This window comes from Maylandia zebra, linkage group LG7 (assembly GCF_041146795.1).
Source record: "Maylandia zebra isolate NMK-2024a linkage group LG7, Mzebra_GT3a, whole genome shotgun sequence".
Lineage (NCBI taxonomy): Eukaryota > Metazoa > Chordata > Actinopteri > Cichliformes > Cichlidae > Maylandia > Maylandia zebra.
This window is the reverse complement of record NC_135173.1, coordinates 37,184,468-37,205,016: the sequence shown is the minus strand read 5'-3', so window position 1 is coordinate 37,205,016 and position 20,549 is coordinate 37,184,468. Positions and strand designations below refer to the sequence as shown.

The window sequence follows — 20,549 nt, the reverse complement described above, 5'->3', positions numbered from 1 at the left end:
GGAGAGTAGCTAAAACAGCTCGGCTCAGACAGTGGATAGATTGAGATACTGTAGCAAGGTTTTTTAAGCTGTCAATCATGCACAGAAATAAATATAAAACTACAGCAATAACAAAATAAATGGGAAATGAATATTCACACAAATTTACCAAGTATTATTATTATTAGCTCTGAAAGACAAATGTAAAGATTTTTCTGGTGCATAGTATCCAACTGCCTCTTTTATTTTATTTTTGATAGGTAGCCACGGTCCAACAGAAGGACCCAATTTCAGTGTAAAGTCTGCCCCTTACACTTGAATGAATGCATGGCTTATTTGAGAGCAATATGGGGCTATGCATGCAGTGTTTAACTCCGTATGTCATGAAAGAATCCCTTAGTTTAGGCTTTTCATGCAGATTAAATTTAGTGCAAAATTTGACTCATCAATGTTGAGTCTCTGATATACAAAAAGAAGGTAAATGGTTTTAAATCTCTCCCCAAAATGGATTCAGTGCTTCAACATCCCAAAAATGACTCCAGAACTGATGGTAACACAACTGACCGGATAGGCTGAAGCCAGATTGGTGCAGGTTGCGGACGGGTTGGCCAGGCTGTTTGGCAGGTGAAGTCTTGGCAGAGGAGGCTGGAGTCATGGTTTTAGGAGTGACTGACACCTCACAGACTGGACCATCATACAGTCCCCTGGGTACGCCTCTCAGCTCAGCCAGCTGCATTGTTGGAAATGAGACACAGGCCAGTCACAGCACTGGAAACTAGCAAGGAAAGATTCACACTGTGGAGCTGGATGTGTGGACAGTTTGGCCAATTCCTAACAAGATGTGACATCCCTCCAATTTTCCACAAATTACCAATCGTAAAAGAAATTGCTGGGTGTGGGAAGCAACTTTAATGTCAAAATGACTTCCAGTATGTTACCATCTGATTAAACGGTTAAACACAAACCCTAGCAGACAAAGAGGAGTGTTGTACCCTGCTGCGAGCTTTTATCCTCTTGTAGACGTAGTCAGGGAAAGGTTTACGGACCACGTAACGTCCTGAGCCCTCTGTGACGTGGAGGTTCCCGTCCTCCAAAACAATCTTGCCCTGGCTGATCACGACCAGAGGCCCGCCGCGCACCTCTGTGCCTTCAAAGATGTTGTACTCCACAGTCTGTGGGGAGAAGGACAGCAGTAGTGTCAAAAGTAACATACAATATAAAACATCACTACTTTATTATAGCATATAATTCCAAACATAAGGACTGAAGGATCTGAGTGTATTTACATATTTGAACATTTTCCCGCATTGTTAACTGTATTGCACTGTACGTACGACATTTTAAAGATAAGCCTTTTTGTTGGTGCTTTTAGATTTGAAACAGGTTTTAAGTTCTTGTCTGACACCTGACAGCTGTGTTCCTGTGATGTTTTATGGCAGCTGCTTGTTCCTCCTAACGCCATGCCGACACTTTAAATCATAACAGAAATACCTTCAAAGCGGAGATGCAGTCATTCAACTTCCCCCCGCTTATTTTCCGCTATCATAAGGCTGACGTAACCTCCTGTTGCACATTCTGCATGCCATTTTAGTTCACAGACTTATGAAGCTCGCACTGAATGTTTATTTGAAAAGCTGCCAGAGTTATATTGTAGGACTCACTGTGTAAAATTTCTATAATTTCATAGGAGCTTAACTGATTTAACTCACATAAAAGTGTTTCCTCGGGCCTACTAATGCAGAGTACAGAGGCATTAGTCTTCAGGCTGAGAGAAGAAGAAGGTGTTGTTTTAGTGCTTGTGTGTGGACATGGAGGGTGTGGAGGTTACCGTGTGACCAGTTTGAAAGCCCTACGACTCCTCTCCCAAAAAGCTTATTGAGCTAAAGCTGAGGTCATGGCAATCTGACAGAGCCTAAAATGAGATCACTGGTATATTGGGTTATCCTATGACACCCACACACATGCATGCATACACACTCCAAATGAGCAATTTCTCCCCTGAACACTGGTCCGTTATTTTCTGACCAAGCGGAACAAAAAGGAAACCGAAGAACATGACGGGATTAAGAAGACAGATTCCATGAGCGTGTACAGCTCACTCTGTCTTCCATGCATACACACACGGATACAGATGCACAGTGACCGGCCTGCTAACAATCAGAAATGATGTGTTCCAGCTCTCTGGCAGATTTTAATGATGACATCACTCCCTCGACGCTGTGTGAGGCCCACACCCTCTTCAGCAGTCAGGCTGCCATAAAACAAGAGTCCTTGATCACAACAAAAGAGTTATCAACCACTTATTTTGAATGTCATCAGTTACATGCATAACAATTAGTGTCATTAGCATTAGAAGAATAAATAGTGTGTTTGAGGGCCTCAGTGTGACTGAAAGGTCATTAAACATTGATGGGCAGTGATGGGGCAATACGGATTGATAGCACCCCCTGAGAGACTTCAAAGTTGAATCCCCCACATTAGCTTTCAAATGCATATATTAACTTTGGTGGGCAAGTGCATCATGTCCACAACAAAGCCACACCCCCACATCCCAAAGTCATTCACTGTGGCATTTCTGCACAGCAGCAGTAGCTCGTTCACAAACTCCTCCATGCTAGTTAAGCAGAGCAGTCACATCTAAGGTTCTCTGTGGTGCAGATTCCTAACAAAACATGTTATTGCATTTCTGAAATTTAATAGAAGAGACCTGCCAATTAAAGAACACTAAACAGAAATCCACAGAAGAATCCCAAAGACATAAAGACAGTAATTGTTCAGTGCCAGAAAGCCCCCCAAAATAGCGTTGCAACAGTTTCTACTTTGCGGTTGTAGAAAAAAAAATCTACTGGTTATCATAGTAAATATGTAAGCAAATGTTATATACGTGTTCCCCAACAGGTAATGCAGGAACTGGATTGGGAATCAGGAATGGAGAGACACGCCTGGACCTAACTGCCAGACCTCCGGATGTCAGCCCCGCTATCCTCTGCAAGTGCAATTCGTCAGCCACACCCATTAACAGCAGCTCTCCTCTATGATCCATGTGCTTAGTAAAATGCACATGGCCAGGAAAAGAACTGACCCGTGGGATCTGTTCATTTTAAGACCGTGAGCAGTCTGTAAGAACCTCTTGAGTGATTCAGTAGTCACACACAAGCTTTTACATTTACTCTTTCAGAAAGAGTTAAAGTAGGAAGGTCCACATTTTAGAATGCAGGATATTTTCTTTTAGCAATTTAACAAGGGCAAATTAAAAGCTTATCAAACAGTATTAATCACTTGATGAAATTACCTGAATTTTATCCTAATCTAAATAATCTATTCTCTGTGGATCCTGAACTCTGACACCAGTTTGAAATGAATGAGACAATGAGATTTTAATTTATACATGTAGTTTTGAGGCTCTTGTGGTCATGGAAGTGGTCATTAAAGTTACTGCTCTCTCCTCATTCATAAGGAGTTACCAAAATGGCTAGTTTCAAGGCTAGCCTTTTACAAGTAGGAGTATATCTGCATTCCAATACTGAGTCTTTGTCATAGCGCCACCTACAGGAAACCAGAAGTCCAGAGGTTGTATTTTCACGATCTTATCTTCATATTTTGAAGCCTGTGGGTTTTTATTTAACACTGCTGCTTTAAATTGCATCAGTGGTTTAATATGATAATATATACTTTTGTTACTGGACTCCAGTTTTTGTTAAAAAGTCCTGTTCTTAAAATATAAACATGCCCAAACCGATCCACAGTCACAACACAATAGACTTACAGGAAGTTCGCTGTCCTATATTTTTATAAACTACTCTTAGCTGATTAACCAGAACCACTCAAAATTTGGACAGCTCCATTTTTCAGACCTTCAAGCTTTTTGGTTTTCATCTAACGCTGTTGCTATGACGATGTATTGTTTGAAAGAAACAGGAAACGGTTCCTTAGCAGCTTGGAATGCCCGCAAACTTTTGGCACATGCAGCGTATATAATTAAAGTCAGTATATGGTAGGCTTTCATTAGCGAAGAAAAGAGACCTCTGTGTCAGTATTAATAGCTAGTTATGTAGAAATAATTGAGGACCATACCGACTGGTGGCTCTTGGCGGAGATGATCTTTGTGACGTCAGGGTCCCACAGCACCAGATCAGCATCTGAGCCCACAGCAATGCGGCCCTTGCGGGGGTACAGGTTGAAGATCTTGGCAGCGTTTGTGCTGGTCACGGCCACAAACTGGTTTTCATCCATCTTACCCGTTACCTGAAATAAGTCAGAGCTGAGAGTGAGAAAGCTACCAAAGCTTGTGACCTCTTTTGTGTTTTGTCCGTTTCACGTGTATTCACATACGGCCCTTTTTTGAATTAATCAAGATCAACCCTCCTAAATCCTCTTCTTGCACCAAGAAATTTAGCTTGTTTTTGTTCTGTTTTTTGTAGATCTGATAGAGGACAAAGCACTGTTTTTGGCCTTCAAAGCACATAGGAGTGGGTGGAATTTTTGGAGCTATGACCCTTGGAAGTTTATCCAAAGTGTACTTTTTAAATAGTTTAATGTCACCAGTTTAATGTCACAGGCATTAAACTGGTGTTTTCCTACTATTATTATGATATATTATACTACTATTATACCACTAATAGTAGTACTACTATCATAATACTACTATTATGATATAGTTCATGATATAGTTTGTGATTTTGGTGCTCAAATGTGGTTTGATAAAGCAGAAACACTGAAGAGAAACAAGGTTTAGCATTAGAGTGGGTTTGAAATCGTTTTGTTGTATTTATGCAAACTGAAATGGCTGGGGTGTGACTTTGACCTTATCACAGCTTAGAATTACTGGGAAAAATAGTAATAATTTAAAAATTGGAAAATGTTGAGCCATTTATATGTATTTTGGGGACCTGCAACATGGAAAATAATCCTGGAAGAAGTTATTGTACCAAAAAACAAAAAATAAAAAACAAGCTAATTGTTTTGACAGATTTTTAACAGAATGACAGTAAGGGGCGAATTTTTTTTTCATTTAGTACTGTTAGTTTTAATCTAATATGATACAAAATCTAGCATTTTTACTTGTAACAGAGTACATTTAAAGGATGGTATCAGATTACTTTTATAAAATCACCTCATTCCCCTTTAATTACATTTTTAGGGTTGGCACAACTCCTACAGCTCGGTGATGTATTCCCAATAAAGCCGTTCCCTTTTAGCTGGATGTAAATTGGAGTAAAGCTTTACTTCACTCCATATGTCAATTTGGTTTTTAAGCAGTTGCATGCTTATTGTCAACAGCATGCCTAGAGACGCCGAGAGACCTATAATACACCGGCAGTGAGTTTCTGTTTACAATGCACAGGTTAAACAGACCGCAGTGTGGACTTGAAGTGAACCGAACACTTCTCAAATGAGTCCCAGTTCAGTTTGCCTAAAAGAGGTCTGACATCATTTACAGTGTTAACATAAACGTGAAAAGAGCTGACTAACTGCTCTGAGCTGCTTTGAGGGAAGAATGGAGCCAAGAGTGAAAACGCCTTTAGTGTATTGTGAGACACAGTCCTGTGAAAGAATAAGTCCACCCTTACCGCTTCCATGGGAATTAAGGGGGTAAGTAGCAGCCAGGTGCTGTTAATCAAATGCACCTGATTAACTGAGCATCAGAAAGTGTGAGCACCTCTATAAAAGCAGAAGTTTTGGCAGTTTGCTGGTCTGGAGCTTTCAGGTGAGTGTTAACACAATGCCACCATCGTCATAAAGAAATTTCTGCAAACCTCAATGAACTGAAGCAAACTTGGCCTAAAGACTTCTATAATGATGTGAGAGTCATACAGAAAATGATTACCTCAAGTTATTGCTGCTAAAGGTGGTTCTACAAGCTACTGAATCATGGGGAGTTTTCACAGGACTGCACAGGGTCTTGTGAACTCCACCCAAAAGCAAAATTTACTCACCACACACTTGTCCCAAATGATAGACATCCTCTCCTCAGTGCCATTCACACCCTCAGGAATCAAGCTGAAGTCATCTTTGCCCACAGCACGCTGGGCAGTGTTAAAGGGACAATGTGCACTTCCTGTCACCTGAAGGTCTCCACTATGTAATAAGTTTAGTACAAAAAAGACAGACAGGACTGTGTCATGCTCAGAGAAAAAGCACTGCTGACATTTTCTTTTTAACTTTGCCTATAACGTGTTTGCATCCAATTACCAGGAGAGCAGGGAGTTGAGATAGTCTGGTGTGGTCGGGTCAGGGCTCAGTGGAGGAGAGGTGACGTAAGCAGCCGCTTTGGCCCAATTCTTGCTCCAATAGTGTGAACCGTCTGTTCCCAGACTTGCAGTGATTGGCTCTCCATAGACAACAGTGCCTATAAAGACAAGTCCCATCATAGCATAAGATCCTATGTTCCTCACGTGCATGTCATGCGAACTCATGCAAAAGCTTCATTGCATCTATTTGTACTTATCTGTGTTTATTTTACCGTTTTCTGTGAAGTCTACTCTATAATTAATCTTAATCATAACATAAAATTGGGCTTAAATTTAATTTAGTTTCATATTATTGTGAAAATCCACTAATATTGTCTTTTTCCTCTCTGACGATGGGCAGTATCTTTATCTTAGTTCTCACCCTTCTTCCTGGCCTGAGCGATGACATCAGAAGCGCTCTTGCTCATCACCTTGGTGACATACAGCGGGCAGTTGGTCTGGTTGGCTACAGTCACAGAGCGGTTAACGGCCTCCGCCTCCACCTGGAATACAGAAGAGTTCACTTTAATAGATGGAGGTGATGACCTTTCTTATTCCTCTCTTCTTCATTTCAGTCTTCGTCATTTTAATGTGTGCACAACAGTATGTCAATGCCCTGGTGTTTTAGATATCACATGTATTTATAAAGGTAAATAACTTATATATAGTATATAAAATGAATAAATGAGGTGAATCAATTTAAGCTAAATATTAAGGAAATATCTAAGTATTCAGCAGCGAGCTGTAGCTTCATATTTAACTCATATTCTCCTTGCATAGCAACGCAGGTACAACAAGGTTAAACACTGAAGGGAGACGTTTTCTGACAGATTAAATGACAGAGAAAATGTTCCGAGGTGAAAAGCAATATGGAATTTAAAATTTTCTAGGTCAATTTATTGCAACATTTCAAGGTATTTTTCATTATTTTTATGTCTCTTTTTCCATGTATGACCATGGAAAATGGTCAAGATTTGATTAACCTGAGCAGGAGCAGCACTGCCATGACAATTTAACTTGTGCTTTTTCCCCTAAGGCCCCTAAGAAATCACTGCCTTCATCAGATGATAATTAGAAAAATACAGAAAACCTTAAGAAGAAAAACTGAGGAACTGATTTTAAAATAACATTGATTTATGCAGGGAGGATGTACTCAATTAAAGTGGCTTTAGGGCGTGATTATCTACATTCATCATGGGAAAAGGAGAAAGTTACAAAGATTATAAAGAAGTGAAAAATCCAGAGCCTCAAGGTAAAACTTTCAACGATTCAGACGCAGCAACGCTGAAGCCCGTAAAGGTCACATCCCCTACTGCGAAAAAACCCCAACAACTTGGAGATGAACCGATACGCTTTCCTCAAAGTCCAAGCAACATTTCACAGAGTTGTAGCTGTGACTCACCTCCTCAGGGCGGCTCAGCACGTGTCCTTCAGGCCCAGTGATCCCCTGCTCCAGCATCCTGCGCTGCTCCTAAACACACGCACATGAGCACACACAAAGCGCATTGGGAAATACGAGATGTTGAGTCATGTGCAGGTGGACGAATGTTTGTCATGACTGGCTTTGGCAGTGAAAACTAAGCAGCTCTGAGAATATCTATCCTCATCTGTTGGCTATTAACAGCTTAGCACTGAACATTTCGTCACAACTGAGAAGAAACTGATGTGTCACAGTCTTTGAGCTCAAAGTCCAGCTTTCAAGCGGTATCTCATAACCCTCAAAGCTTAGGGTGTTAAGATTCCATTTAATGCAAAAATCCTGCAGAAAAATCATGTCTGTTCATCTCCAGATGGCATCTTGTTATGGTATGAAGAGTCATACCTCAGCTACGATGTCACCATTCTCAGCGTGAACCTGGGCGATGGCTCCCAGATCGCGGATCACACTGAAAACCTCATACACCTGCAGCAAAGACAAAGACAGTAAAATTTTGAACTCCAGCACAGACCTAAAGTCTAGTTGTATCAATTGTTTTAGATGAAGAGGAACTCACAGCATGGGGTTTTTTTTTGCTTTTTTGATTTCCAGCAGTGATATATTGGAAAAATCTTTTCTTTTTAAGTCGGTGGGTCATTCAGACAATGTCTTTGTCTGAATGAATGTGACTAATTGGAAAAAGGGCTAACATTTGGTCTACCCTAGTATTTATTTGGTTTAAAAGATGGATTTAAAGTCTATAATTGAATAATTTTAGCAAACATAAGCTCTTTTTTCCACTATCAGTTGTGGGTAACTGATTGTGTAGTAATCTTTATTAGCGAGTCTCCCACAGTCTGAAGTTTAGGAAACACAGCGAGTTCACAGACAGAAGAAAAACTGTGGTGATGAACGAGTCATCATCCCCCCAACCAGGACTGCTAAACATGCAACAATAAAAAGCCGTCAGAGTTTGACACGGAAGAGAAAATGATAAACTCTGGCTGCACCCAACTGCCAGCATTCCTCACACAGGTGCAAAGATCATCACAGATCTGTTTCAAAACTGCTTTCAGGTGGGATTAATTCATTTTCAGTCAGAAAGAGAGTTTGTGGCTTTCATTATCCTGTCGCTCTCCCAAGAGAAACACACAGGAAAATCAGCACGAGGGGAAGCCTAGCCAAGACAAACAGACTCGCACAGTAAGTCACGCTGTAGAGTGAGCGCGTGAGCCAAAATCAAGAGTAGGATATGACTTTTATGATAGTATTAGGTCAGATTTACTGTAGGCTTTCAATCTCTTTCTCTTCCTCTTTAGGTCAATACTTAATGCCTGTTTGTTGCCCTGGCGATCAGACAACAGTATATCTAATATCACCGCTGTAAGTATAAGCAGCCTTTAAGCTAAAAGAGTTTGTACAGAAGGGCTGTAGCATAATTCAATTTATTGTAGCACAATACAGAATATGCTGAAAAATTCAGTGACAACCTACCTGAGCATCAGTAAGCTGGAAAATATCCTTATAAGCCAGGTAGACCAGGAAAGAGTTAACACCTGAAAGGTTTAAAGCAGAAAAAAATACTAATCATTAACCAACTTAAATACGAAGTTCCTTGGTAGATGATGAACCCTAAGTTTGGATCATTTGAATGCAAGAAAACTATTGTGTAAAATAAGACCCTTTATTGTGGGTTTTTGCGTGTGTCTTGCTAAAAAGTGAGTAGAACATCTCTTTCTGATGCTTTCATTCTAAAAAGTTGCATTAAATGCATCACGTGCAGGCTGCTGCACTCAGGTTACAGGACTGATACTGACTGATGTTAATCTTTTTGCATCGAACAGATCTAAATATTAATTTTTCCAATCACGTTCCCAATGCGCAAATCTTTAATTCAAGATAATCAAACATGACTGTGGTTACGTGAGACGTACCGTGATCCTTCACGAGCGTCTCCATCTCTTCCTGGATTCCCTTGTGCCACTCGGTAATGTCGATATGCAGAGAGTAATCGCAGCAGGACTTGCTGTCGGCCCATTCACGCCACTGCTCGAAGGCTGACATAAGGCTGGTGCCAGGCTCAGGTAGCACATGGTCAACTAGACGCACACGCACACACACACACGCACACACACACACACACACACACACACACGGTTAAACAGCTACACAAATACAGGAACTCTGCTGTCTTGTATTTTATCTATCTTTTATGTTATGTTGTATCCAGGCCTAATGGACAATGATGTATTTCACGCCTGGCTGTATGAACATGTGGAACAAACTGATTTTTAAAAATGATCATATTTACACACCAGAGTCAGACCTGAAACTGTATGAAACGTGTCTGATTAGAAACCTTTCATATCTAGAGCAAGATGCAAACTCCAGGGCTAAACAGTGAATGCAGAAACTGCAGTTCCTGAAGTGGCCACTTTAGGCTTTCCCCAAAACACATTCTTAATAGAGTTCAATGCTAAAATGCCCAACTTTACATTTGCTATTTTTCCTCTTTGATACATATGTATGTAGACTGAATGTCTTTGTAAGGTCCTGTGCTCCTCCTCTCATCCCCAAATGGTCACAGCAGATGGCTGACCCTCCTTGAGCCTAGTCCTGCCGCAGGTTTCTTCCTGTTATAAGGGAGTTTTTCCTTCCCACTGTCGCCAAGTGTTTACTGATGGGGGTTGTTTGATTGTTGGGATTTTCTCTGTATTATTATAGTCTTTACCATATAATATAAGGCCCCTTGAGGAAACTGTTTTTCTGATTTGGCACGATATAAATAAAAGTGAATTAATAGAATTTTTTTAACTCGCGTTTAAATTTAACAACGCTCACAAGGTCAATATAAGAAGTCTATGTTTGAGTTTTGGTGAGTGAAATTCTAATACTATTATATTTACGATTTAGCAGGTATCTATTGTGTGAAAGCCCTGCTAACTAATATCATCACAAATCCCTCCAAAACATTGTCCCTACTGGCTCCAAGAAAAACCCAACAACCTAACATGACTATTACCAGTGAGTGAGTGGTGTCAAGGTGGCTAAAATGTACCTTTTATATGTAGTCTGTAGTTAAGATTGGATTCAGATGCCTTTAATTAAGCCTAAACTACATTGAATAGAGCATTTCATTATAGAAATCATCTCTATTTGGCAAGTGTCACCAGGCTGCAGGATGTTACACACCAATTCCAGACCTGACTAAGCCCCTAAGAGGAGCTACAGCAATCGGCTTTTAGCTTGGGGTAAAAAAGGCATGCAGTGTGAGTATGTTTTGCTGCCAGGAGGAGGATGGTGTTCCTGTTGAGTCAGCAGAGGGAGGGCCAGTGTGACATTTACAGTTCAAGTTTTCATTTAGCTTTGTTTTCTTTGCTCATTACGTCAACTCTTTAAATTTGTATGTAAATTTAAAAATAACATTACCATTAAACCAATGTAAGAACCAAGATTTGCTGTTACATTATATTTACGATATTTTGTTAGAAAAAAAAATCACTGATAAAACACAGGGTAAGAGTTTGGGTTTTTTTTTTTTTAAATCTGGGTACAACTTGAAACTGACTCCAATGCCCTGTTTAAAAACTATGTCTAGGACAAACCAAGCCATAACAAAACTACAGATAGATGGTAACTCAAAGGAAGTAGAAAGAAATTCCTGCGGACAAGTTTTCAACTAATGCTTAAACTCTTAACTTGAGCTTAACGACTTTGAAGTGCAAGGGAAACGAGCCCAAGGAGAAGAAAATCTGGGCTTTGCAAGCACCATTAAGAAATTCAGAATACTACAACTACAACAGGCCAAAATTACATAAACAGGGTGTATAAAATAATAGCAAACAAACTACAGAGTCTGTCTGTCTCTTTGGAAACTTCCTGACACAGTATGTACAGCAATCAGCACCTCATGGCTCAGAGTGCTCCGACCAGATGGATGGGTTCATATTTTGGCTTGCTCATGAGCAGGCCTGGCACGCTTCCTGTTCTCATTAAGACATGTTCAATTAGGGCCAATCAGTAAATGAAGAATCACTGCAGGGAAAAACCCACCACAGACACACTCAGCTTCCTTTCACTCACACAAAGCTTTCAGACACCAACTTTAACCCATTTCTGAATCTTCTGTTGCAGACAGCAGGGGCTTTGTGCTCAGCAACTCACTGATCATGGTGGTGCCTCCGGCCAGCGCCGCCTTGGAGCCCTGGTAGAAGTCATCAGCGGCGGTCATGCCCCGATCGGGCATCTGGAAACGAGTGTGCACATCGATGCCACCGGGCATCAGCATCCGACCATGGGCATCGATGGTTTTTACCCCACCGGGCACAATGAGGTTTTCCCCGATTTGTCTGAGTTAAAGAGAAAAGCAACATTTAAACTGCTGATTACACCACCCTTAGTAATTTTAGAAAGCAGAATTACAAATGAATTAGTCATTTTAATTTCATTAATTACATTTACTATTTTTTAGTAATTAGTGGTTTCATATACTTATGGGTTAGGGTAGTAGTTTTTGAGTATGTATCAATGCTCATCATTTTCTTTGTGGCAGTTTCCATTACGCTCTGCAAAAAAGTAATTAACTTCTTACTCACAACTTTTCCTGTTTTGTATAGCAAACACAGTCAAAACTAAAAACTGACTGCATTGTCAGCTTTCTCCAGGGCCGTCTGATAAAAGCCAGACTTGAGAAAAAATATCTGTCCTGCATTGCTAGAGCTCATCATCATAAATAAATCATCCTACTCAGTCACTTTTGGCACTAAAACAGCTTAGTTTCATGACGATTAACCTAACGAATTTACAGAAAAGTTATAATGACAAGCTAAAAAAGTGATCAGAATTGTAGTATGGCAGTGCTGGTTTCATTTATTGGTAACTTTGACATTAAACACTGAAGATTTTATATGGCAATAATGACAAGTTTACTTTTCACTCTGCAAGAAGAATGTATTATTTGTGGTGCTATTTAGAGGTAATTGTATATCATAGTGAGATTATGGTGAGATGAGTAGTAAACTCTACTTGCTGCAGAGGAGGCCCTTAGTTAGTTTGTAGTGATTCAGCCGAGAGCTTCAAACATGGACATGGTAAAAGTTGGGTTTTTAATAAACTGCCGGCAGCTTAAAGGAAAACTCACTTGATGACTCCATCCTCCATATAGATGTCGGCACAGAAGGACTGGTCATCATTCACAATCTTGGCCCCTTTGATCAGGAGACGGTCGCTCTGGAAAACAATAAAGAAGGTGAATTGCTGCACATTTTTGTTTAAAAAAACAGCTTGAGTTAATCTGTAGGAATAACAACCCTGTAAAAGACATGGATTTATAGCCGCCTATAAAAATACGCTTACAAGGGTGAGTATCCGATTTGGCTCAACTGGATGCTGGATTAAGGGCATTTGATGAAAGACGTTTTGGGAAATGTCACTTCAAGGAGTGGATTGGCAACAATCACAGCAAAACATAAATACTGGCTCTGCTTGGCCTTTTTAGGCTGCCGTCTGATAAGGAACACATGGCTGTGCATTGTCTCTCAGCTGACACTGGCTTTCCTATTCTGCAAACACACACGCATACAGATATCTGTAAACACACTGTACACACTCTTAATACTCTAACACACTGATCCGGTGGGGGTGGCTGATTGGAGGGGCAGGGGGTAAAAGAGTATTAAGAGCTGGGATGTTTGGACCAGCACCAGTTTTTTTTGTGTGTGGATGTTTTCACTGTGACACTGTTTATGTCAGGCTGGCGGTGGAAAGACATTGTGAAAAGAAGATGAATACGGACAAAGAAAAGACGTTAATCTAAGGAGGGGACTGGATTCAAACAGTCTGACTGCTTTAAAATGGGATTAGTGAACATCTGCAGTACACAAAGCATTATCTCCAAATTAAGAAGAACAACAAACTTCTAGATCCCTGTGCTGAGAGCAAAGAGAGGGCCCAGTGCATTTTCATCACCGCTCCTCTCACTGGTGGATCACTTGATCTTTGCTTTAAAAGCAAAATTAGGGAAATCATTCACTGCTCGGACAATAAAGACAGCAGCCCGCCTCCAGACACACCCATCTGCCCCCTTCATGTGGTCGAATTATCGCACAAACAGACGTGAGAGAGAACCAATCAGGCCACTGAGCGTGTAATCAATCATCCATGCCTGCTGCCGTGCCACTTGTCTCTATGCTGGAGAGAGGACGGGGAGGAGGGGGGAGTCTACCACCTCCACAGTCCCTCCTTCGAGCCACCCCGGGGAGGCCCTGGCCCTCTCTCCAAGAAAGGGAGTGGCAGCTATGTCACAAGGGCTCCAGCGTTCCCCCTTCTAACAAAGGCTGCTCTGTTTGAGGCGCTGCCACTGGCTGCTGCCAGGCCAGCAGCTTCAGCCCAGAGGACAACTGCTGTGCTGCAGGCAGCACAAACCATAAGCCAGCTCTGTAAAATATTACCTAATAGGTTGTTTATATAACACAGCCACATATGTAGAAATAACGCAAACTTATTTAGCTCACTTAAAAAAATAAATAAATAAACTGAATATCTTTTAGCTTAGTATGTAAACAGACTAAGTTGGTCTATTTGGTGGTTTTAATGACCAACATTCAATATTTACTACAGGAAAGTCTTAAAAATATAAACAGATTAATGGTTTAAAAAAAATGATGGATGTTGCAAAGAAACGCTCCATAAATATGCACTTCTTTTGCATAACTTTAGTGCTGTTGCAGGGGGAAAATTTTGACTGGGACCAACAATGCCATTCATAACCAGACCCCAGTGTGAAGGACCTCAGCTGTTTTTTACTAGCAGAGGTAAATGCAGCCTCAAGATGGCTGCCCAATAATTTCAGTTTCATAGTCTTCAGCTTTGACGGCCACTGACTCAAGTGATGTCCATCAGATCCGCAGTTCCCTCAGGAGCCACAAAAGCTTTAAACCCTTTTCCATGTACAGTAGTACCCCTGAATAGGAAAAAACAAAGTCCTCACACAACGATCTCAGATATATATACCTATCCAAATTTCCTTATGACTGCTTTTGAAGCATTTTTTTCCTCACATGTGTACTAACGTTTCACATATTAGCAATACCCCGTATTCTTCTGGATGAAATATAGAATGGAGTAAAGTACACAGTAAAACAACTTCAGCTGACTGCAGCAGCTTCTGGAAAATGCCTTGCAGTTGTCATCTGAAAGGTGTGGCCACACTCTGACAGCAGTGATGGAACTAATGCAGATAGATCATGTGGTAATCTTCGATCTGTGTGGAACAGAGTGCTCTGGTTGAGCGACTGGCTTCGCTCCAGCCCGCTGCTGGCCCGTTTTCCTCCCAACAACTGCTTTGAAATATGCCGTTACATCATGCGCCCCGTCATGACTGTCATTATCACATTACTCACTGAACTTTGCCAAGACACTGCAGCCCTTCTCACAAAATTGCACCTATTGCGCTGTTTCATATAGAGCTGTATTTGCAGAACAATTAGTGTCCCTGAATCCAGAACCGTGCTTTAAAATAATTCAATTGTTTTAAAGCTCGCAGGGGTCGTGTGACAGAGCGTGTGATTGTACTGGATCTGTGCCAAGCATGACAGTGACCTTTCCTTCGTGGGAACTTTTTCAGAGCTCACAAACAGGATGTGGATAAAGCTCAATGGGCCCACTGTTACTAAACTACTGTGTTTACATTCCAGGCTACAACCTACAACCTTACTGAGATTGCATACAAGGCAAAAACAGTTCAATGAGCATTAAAAAAAACCTGATCTGTAACGTAATTAGGACACTTATAAAAACAATCACTGAATATTTTGTTTAACACAGTAACTTTCCTCAACCTCCTTCACCTCTGTTTCCTCAAACAAAACATCCTGGACTAGTGTAATACTTTCGGCATAGTGGGCGGAGCATGGAGACAGAGCATAAATAAGTCCCACCTACACCAAAGGGGCAAACAGTTCATGGCTCCTTTTCTATCTGCTGATAGATGCCAAAAAACTGCAGTGCAGTGGGACGCAGTATCAACAGAGCCTAAAACTGAGCCCTCCAGAAAACAGGAGTGAACACGTGACTCAAACTGTGGGATAATGAAGCTCAGAAGCCTGCTGTGTTGTCTGTCTTTTGTTAATGATAAGTGTCAGTTTTAGACAAATTTATTTCCTTAAGTATTATGAGATTGTCTGCAACTTTAATTACTGTGAAGTGTGGATAATTTAGATATCTATGACTAATGTTTTGTTTGTGTTTATTTGTTTTACCTTAGCTATAAGAGCTTGTGACTGGAAGGGGCAACGTCCAGAGCTGAAACAACAACTCCAGTTCGTCTCTGTGCCTCCTGAGGCTCGAGTCAATCCCCACAGACTTCTATATTAGAGAACTGAAGTGCACATTTACAGCTGGGTACAAAATATAGTTTTGTCCTCTATGGATTCCTTCCTCCTTCATAACAACTCTGAGTGGCAGGAATTTCTTTGTAAATCATCTACCTGGGTGTGTGTTTGCATTTGGTGCCTTTGTAATGTAATACCTGAATAATATTAACCCTCACTATTATGTACTGACGATACCAGAAGTTCTTGGGGGGGTTGTACTTATCTTCTTGAGTGAAAGTCTAGTTAGGGCTAATTAGCCAATGTACCCTCAGTGTACTTTGCTACGAGCTCTGGGTAGTGACTGAGCAAAAGAATGAGATCGCACATACAAATAACCTCCCTTAGAGATACAGTGAGGAGTTTGGTCATTCACAAGAGACAAAGAGTAGCGCAGCCACTCCTCCACACTAATATGAGCCAGCTGAAGGGGAGGAGGTTGCTGGGGGAGAGGGAGGTCTGGGTTTCTCTAATTAGACTGCTGCCCCCACAAGCTGGACTTAGATAAGTGATAGAAGCTGGATGGATTCTATCTGAAAGCCATTAGAAAAGACTTCCAGTTCTATAGAAGTATACGAGAGAAAAAAAGGTATTTTGGGTCATATTAAATCTGTTATGTAAGTATTGGTCATATCATGCATCAACATTGATATGGTATAAAGCGGCACGCTTGTTGACAATCATAAATCATTAACCAGTAAGGTTGCAATAGATGACATCGCAGCAGCTACTTTCATCTTTTACACTTTTGATGACTCCAATCTTTGATCCATAAGGTAACTTCCAGTTCCAAAAAAACCCAACATGGTGATGGACAAAACACTGATGTTGAAGCTTAACAGTGTCGAAAACCAACAATTGATGACTATGTCCATTTTTTTTAATATCCATGCTGTTAACACATTGCTGGCATTAGATTTTAAATAGCTCTAACATAGAAATATCTCATTTTTAATCCATCTGCAGGCATGTTGTTAGCACTTTAACCCCGAGATGTATATTGTGGATCAGTTTTTCCATCCAGTAGGGATCACTTTAGAATATCTCATACACTCTGTTTCTAAATATCATTAAAGTATATCAGCTGGATTCACATTGGATTAAATAAAACTGAATTTTACATGGAAAGAGATCAAGAAACAAGTCCCAGCAAGGCTGGTAAACTCTACATATCATGGTTAGCCATCAGCAAAATAACAAAGTATAAAACAGACAGGTTAGTAAAAATCTGTCTTGTTCTCTGTCACACTATCAGCACAGCAGGAAAGCCTGTGTCTAAAGATAAATTTTTTCAGAAATGTTGTTTCTGTCGTTATGTTTAGCTGCTAAATGTATGCTTTACTCACCAGATGATCACTAGATGGGCCTTTTTCTCATTTAGTTAGAGGGGTATGGACTCTGCAGTGCTTTGGGGCGTAAAAACAATGAATTAAAAGCTCTACGAAGCTAAGGAGAAGTGTAGATTTACATAATACTTCTCATGAGGTTATGAGAGATCCTTATAATTTTTACAGGTATTATTAATAACGTAAAACATTGTGCTTAAGAAAAAGAAACAGACTGGGTATAATGGAAAGCAGAGGTAATGGTTTTGTTAAATCACCAACATCAATCAAATGCTGCGATTATTAAAATCCTGACATTAATAAACCACAGCACCATACGGAGGAAAACTAAGACCCTCCACAGGAAGAGAAGAGAAGCCTGGGTACTCAAACTGCTGACTTTCATAAAATCAGGGCAAAATCAGCTTGGGTGCAGTGAAAACGTCTGCCAGTGTTAGACGTAACCCGGCAACATTGTATGTTGTTGTCCAAATGGAAGATATCCTGGAAACAGTTAAGTCAGGTGGAGAAGGCTGCCAGGTCAGACATGCAGCATTATGATTTATATTTGTCCTGGATTAGTCAAAAAACAGCCCGCTGCTAAAATCATCTCCATACATGTTCAGGCAACCACTGGGAAAACACTCTGCTCCTTCAAAATAAAGTGCAAAACAGGAAATAAAGTAATTCCCAGAAATAGTCATCTGCACATTAATGACATGAAAAAACAGATACAAAATTTTTCTAAGTAGTCATTTCTGTTTTATTTATAAAACACACTTGATGCATTGGATGAATGTGATTCTTCCTTTGATGCAAGAAATTCCACTTTTACTTTATTTTCATGATGACTGATCACCATGTTTTTAATTGTTTTAGCCTCTTAATCCATAAAAACACTCTTCTTTGCTATTAAAACTTGCTCATTTAGTTTGAAAAGTCTCTTAAATTGCTCTGTTATCCTCCCACATTCACAGGAAATGAAAATATGACATTCTTTATTTCTCTGAAAATTTGACTTAAAAACTTTTTTCCACTAACTCATAACTTAAACCCCTACCACTGAAATAGAAAGTAAACTAGCCTAAATTCCCAATTGAAATGCAAAACTAAATTTAAACTTTCTCTTTGACTACAAAATTGTTTAATTAATCTCAAACTTGAAAAAGAATACATTCATTGACCTTTTTCCTGTGACATAGCGCAGCCGGAGGAGCTGCGATACTGTTGCTCAACAGCATTCCCCTCTGCTCAGCAGCTGAATAACAGCAGAGTTGATACATGCTGTACAGTCTCCCTGACTTCTGGCTTTATGAATGGGGGAATTCGGGATGATCCTGAGAGGTGGGGGGAATAAAAGAAAAGGAAAAAAAAAAACAAGGTTGAGTCAGTGGGTGGCTGATTAGGAGCGTAGTGTGATGTGTGAAGAGAAGGCACTCCGGGCTGCGTTGCAGGGTGAGATAGCTGCGTGAACTCACTCCAGCCACGTTTGAAGTAACTACACATGCACTGCACTGTCACCAGAGACACTGCTCTACTAAAGGTATGTTATAGTAGCACACTACTTAATGATCCTTCATTTGCTGAGGATTGTAGCCACTGAGACTTTAATCCAGGACAGTCTTATAATAGCCTCGCTCTATTTTTACCTCATTCACTGGAGCTGCATTTAAACAGCCTTCTTGTTCTTGATTTACTTTTATCTGTATTTATAGCCTTCACTGAAATAACTCACCCTCATTCTAGAGCTGAAAGAGCCAATCAATCAATAAATGCATCAAAGGAAATGTAACTGATTGAACCATTTTTTCTGCTTACTAATCAGTTATGTTTTCATCAAGCAAAAATGAGAAAATATTTTTCCACTTGCAGCATCTCAAGTGCAAACATTACTCCGGTTTTCTTTTCAGGGATTCTTTTTGAATCTGTTCATTTGTTTTCTGATGGATCGACTCTGGGTTTAATCTTTCGAATGCCAGCATGAAGAGTGATAAGCATCTATTAAAGGTTCTGCTCAAGCACCAGTTTAAAGGCCAAATATAGTCTGTCCACAGTGACACAAAACAGAGAACAGACTGCAGAATCAGCACATTTGAACTTTATAAATTGATCACATTCCTAATAAATGACACAACTTGTTGACGGACTAAATATTTAACTGTTTCACCACCAAAACTGTCAACTGTGACAATACCAGTTGTAGAAAGTGATAGAACGTCTTTAAATTTGAGGCGGTTCGGGCATCTTAAAGACTCCTGGGTGCCTCCTAGGTGAGGTTTTGTGGGCATGTCCAACTGGTAAGAGATCCCAGATCAGGGCAGACCCAGGACACACTGGAGATATCATCTCTCTCAGGTGGCTTGGCAATGCTTTAGTAAAGCTAGAGCCGGTGCTTGGGAGAGGTGGTCTGAGCATCTCTGCTTAAACCCATCAGAAATTGAAGGAGTGGATGATATGTTGTAGACTCCAAAATTCATATTTAATGGCTAATAACATTTTAAAAAATAAACAGTGTCAGCCCTGCTTGGCTAGTTGTTCAGTTTCAATGATCTTGTTGTATGAATCTGGTTCTGAAGTCACACAGAAGCACCAAGTCCAGGTGGTGAACTTGCAGAGGTTCATTCATATTTGATGAGAGCCGCCCTAAGTCTGTCCCTGTCTGTGCAGCTGACCCATGTCCATCTGGCTAAACTGTTCTATGGAGCCCAGTGCTCCACCCAGTTCAATGAAAATATTCAAATTCAGTAAAATATGTAATTCATACTGATTTGAGTGGTCTATGAAGAAAGGTGCGGAAGGCAAGGGGCTCATTTGCATCTACTTCAGCATTTGCTGTTTACTTTTAATTCAGTGTAACCTTCATTTCCTCTTGAGTGTCTTTTTGGTTTAATAAGGTCATCCATGCCTCCTAATAATGCCTTTTCAGGTCCACGGGAACCAACCAGAATGCTACTTTCCAGCATCTACAGTTTACAGTTCCAGTAACATCTTCCTCACATTCTCCTCTGATCCCTCTGCTAGATCTTCAAGAGATCCCCTCTGACTCTGACTCATTTCTTATGTCTTTCATGCTCTGTTTAAGAATAGACAGTCTATCCAGTTAGGTCTGACTACAACACCCACTAATCCTCTGATCTTTCCACCATCCATCTGCTGTGTCTCAAGCAGTTAAGAGAGAGAACTGAGGAAAATTATTCACGTGAGAGGTTGCCAGTTATCACCAAGTGAT

The 20,549-nt window shown here is 40.4% G+C and overlaps 1 protein-coding gene and 1 long non-coding RNA gene across 3 annotated transcripts in view; one reads left to right on the top strand and one right to left on the bottom strand.

Annotated features, from left to right (window-relative positions):
- dpysl2b (dihydropyrimidinase like 2b) overlaps nucleotides 1–20,549 on the bottom strand; it is a 31,951-nt gene that overhangs the window by 5,309 nt on the left and 6,093 nt on the right. For both annotated transcript variants that reach the window (XM_004538422.6, XM_004538423.5), the window contains exons 2-13: nucleotides 12,767–12,855; nucleotides 11,791–11,975; nucleotides 9,561–9,725; nucleotides 9,121–9,182; nucleotides 8,032–8,112; nucleotides 7,612–7,680; nucleotides 6,592–6,712; nucleotides 6,172–6,328; nucleotides 5,916–6,057; nucleotides 4,054–4,224; nucleotides 972–1,151; nucleotides 544–709 (exon numbers count right to left, since the gene is read on the bottom strand). In XM_004538422.6, the coding sequence (XP_004538479.1) occupies nucleotides 544–709; nucleotides 972–1,151; nucleotides 4,054–4,224; nucleotides 5,916–6,057; nucleotides 6,172–6,328; nucleotides 6,592–6,712; nucleotides 7,612–7,680; nucleotides 8,032–8,112; nucleotides 9,121–9,182; nucleotides 9,561–9,725; nucleotides 11,791–11,975; nucleotides 12,767–12,855 (1,588 nt within the window). The remainder of the gene's footprint in view (nucleotides 1–543; nucleotides 710–971; nucleotides 1,152–4,053; nucleotides 4,225–5,915; nucleotides 6,058–6,171; nucleotides 6,329–6,591; nucleotides 6,713–7,611; nucleotides 7,681–8,031; nucleotides 8,113–9,120; nucleotides 9,183–9,560; nucleotides 9,726–11,790; nucleotides 11,976–12,766; nucleotides 12,856–20,549) is intronic.
- LOC143419482 (uncharacterized) lies at nucleotides 5,578–16,601 on the top strand. The gene is made up of 5 exons (XR_013099475.1): nucleotides 5,578–5,686; nucleotides 6,571–6,747; nucleotides 11,761–11,959; nucleotides 12,791–12,874; nucleotides 15,890–16,601. It is a non-coding gene; the product is annotated as an uncharacterized LOC143419482 (long non-coding RNA).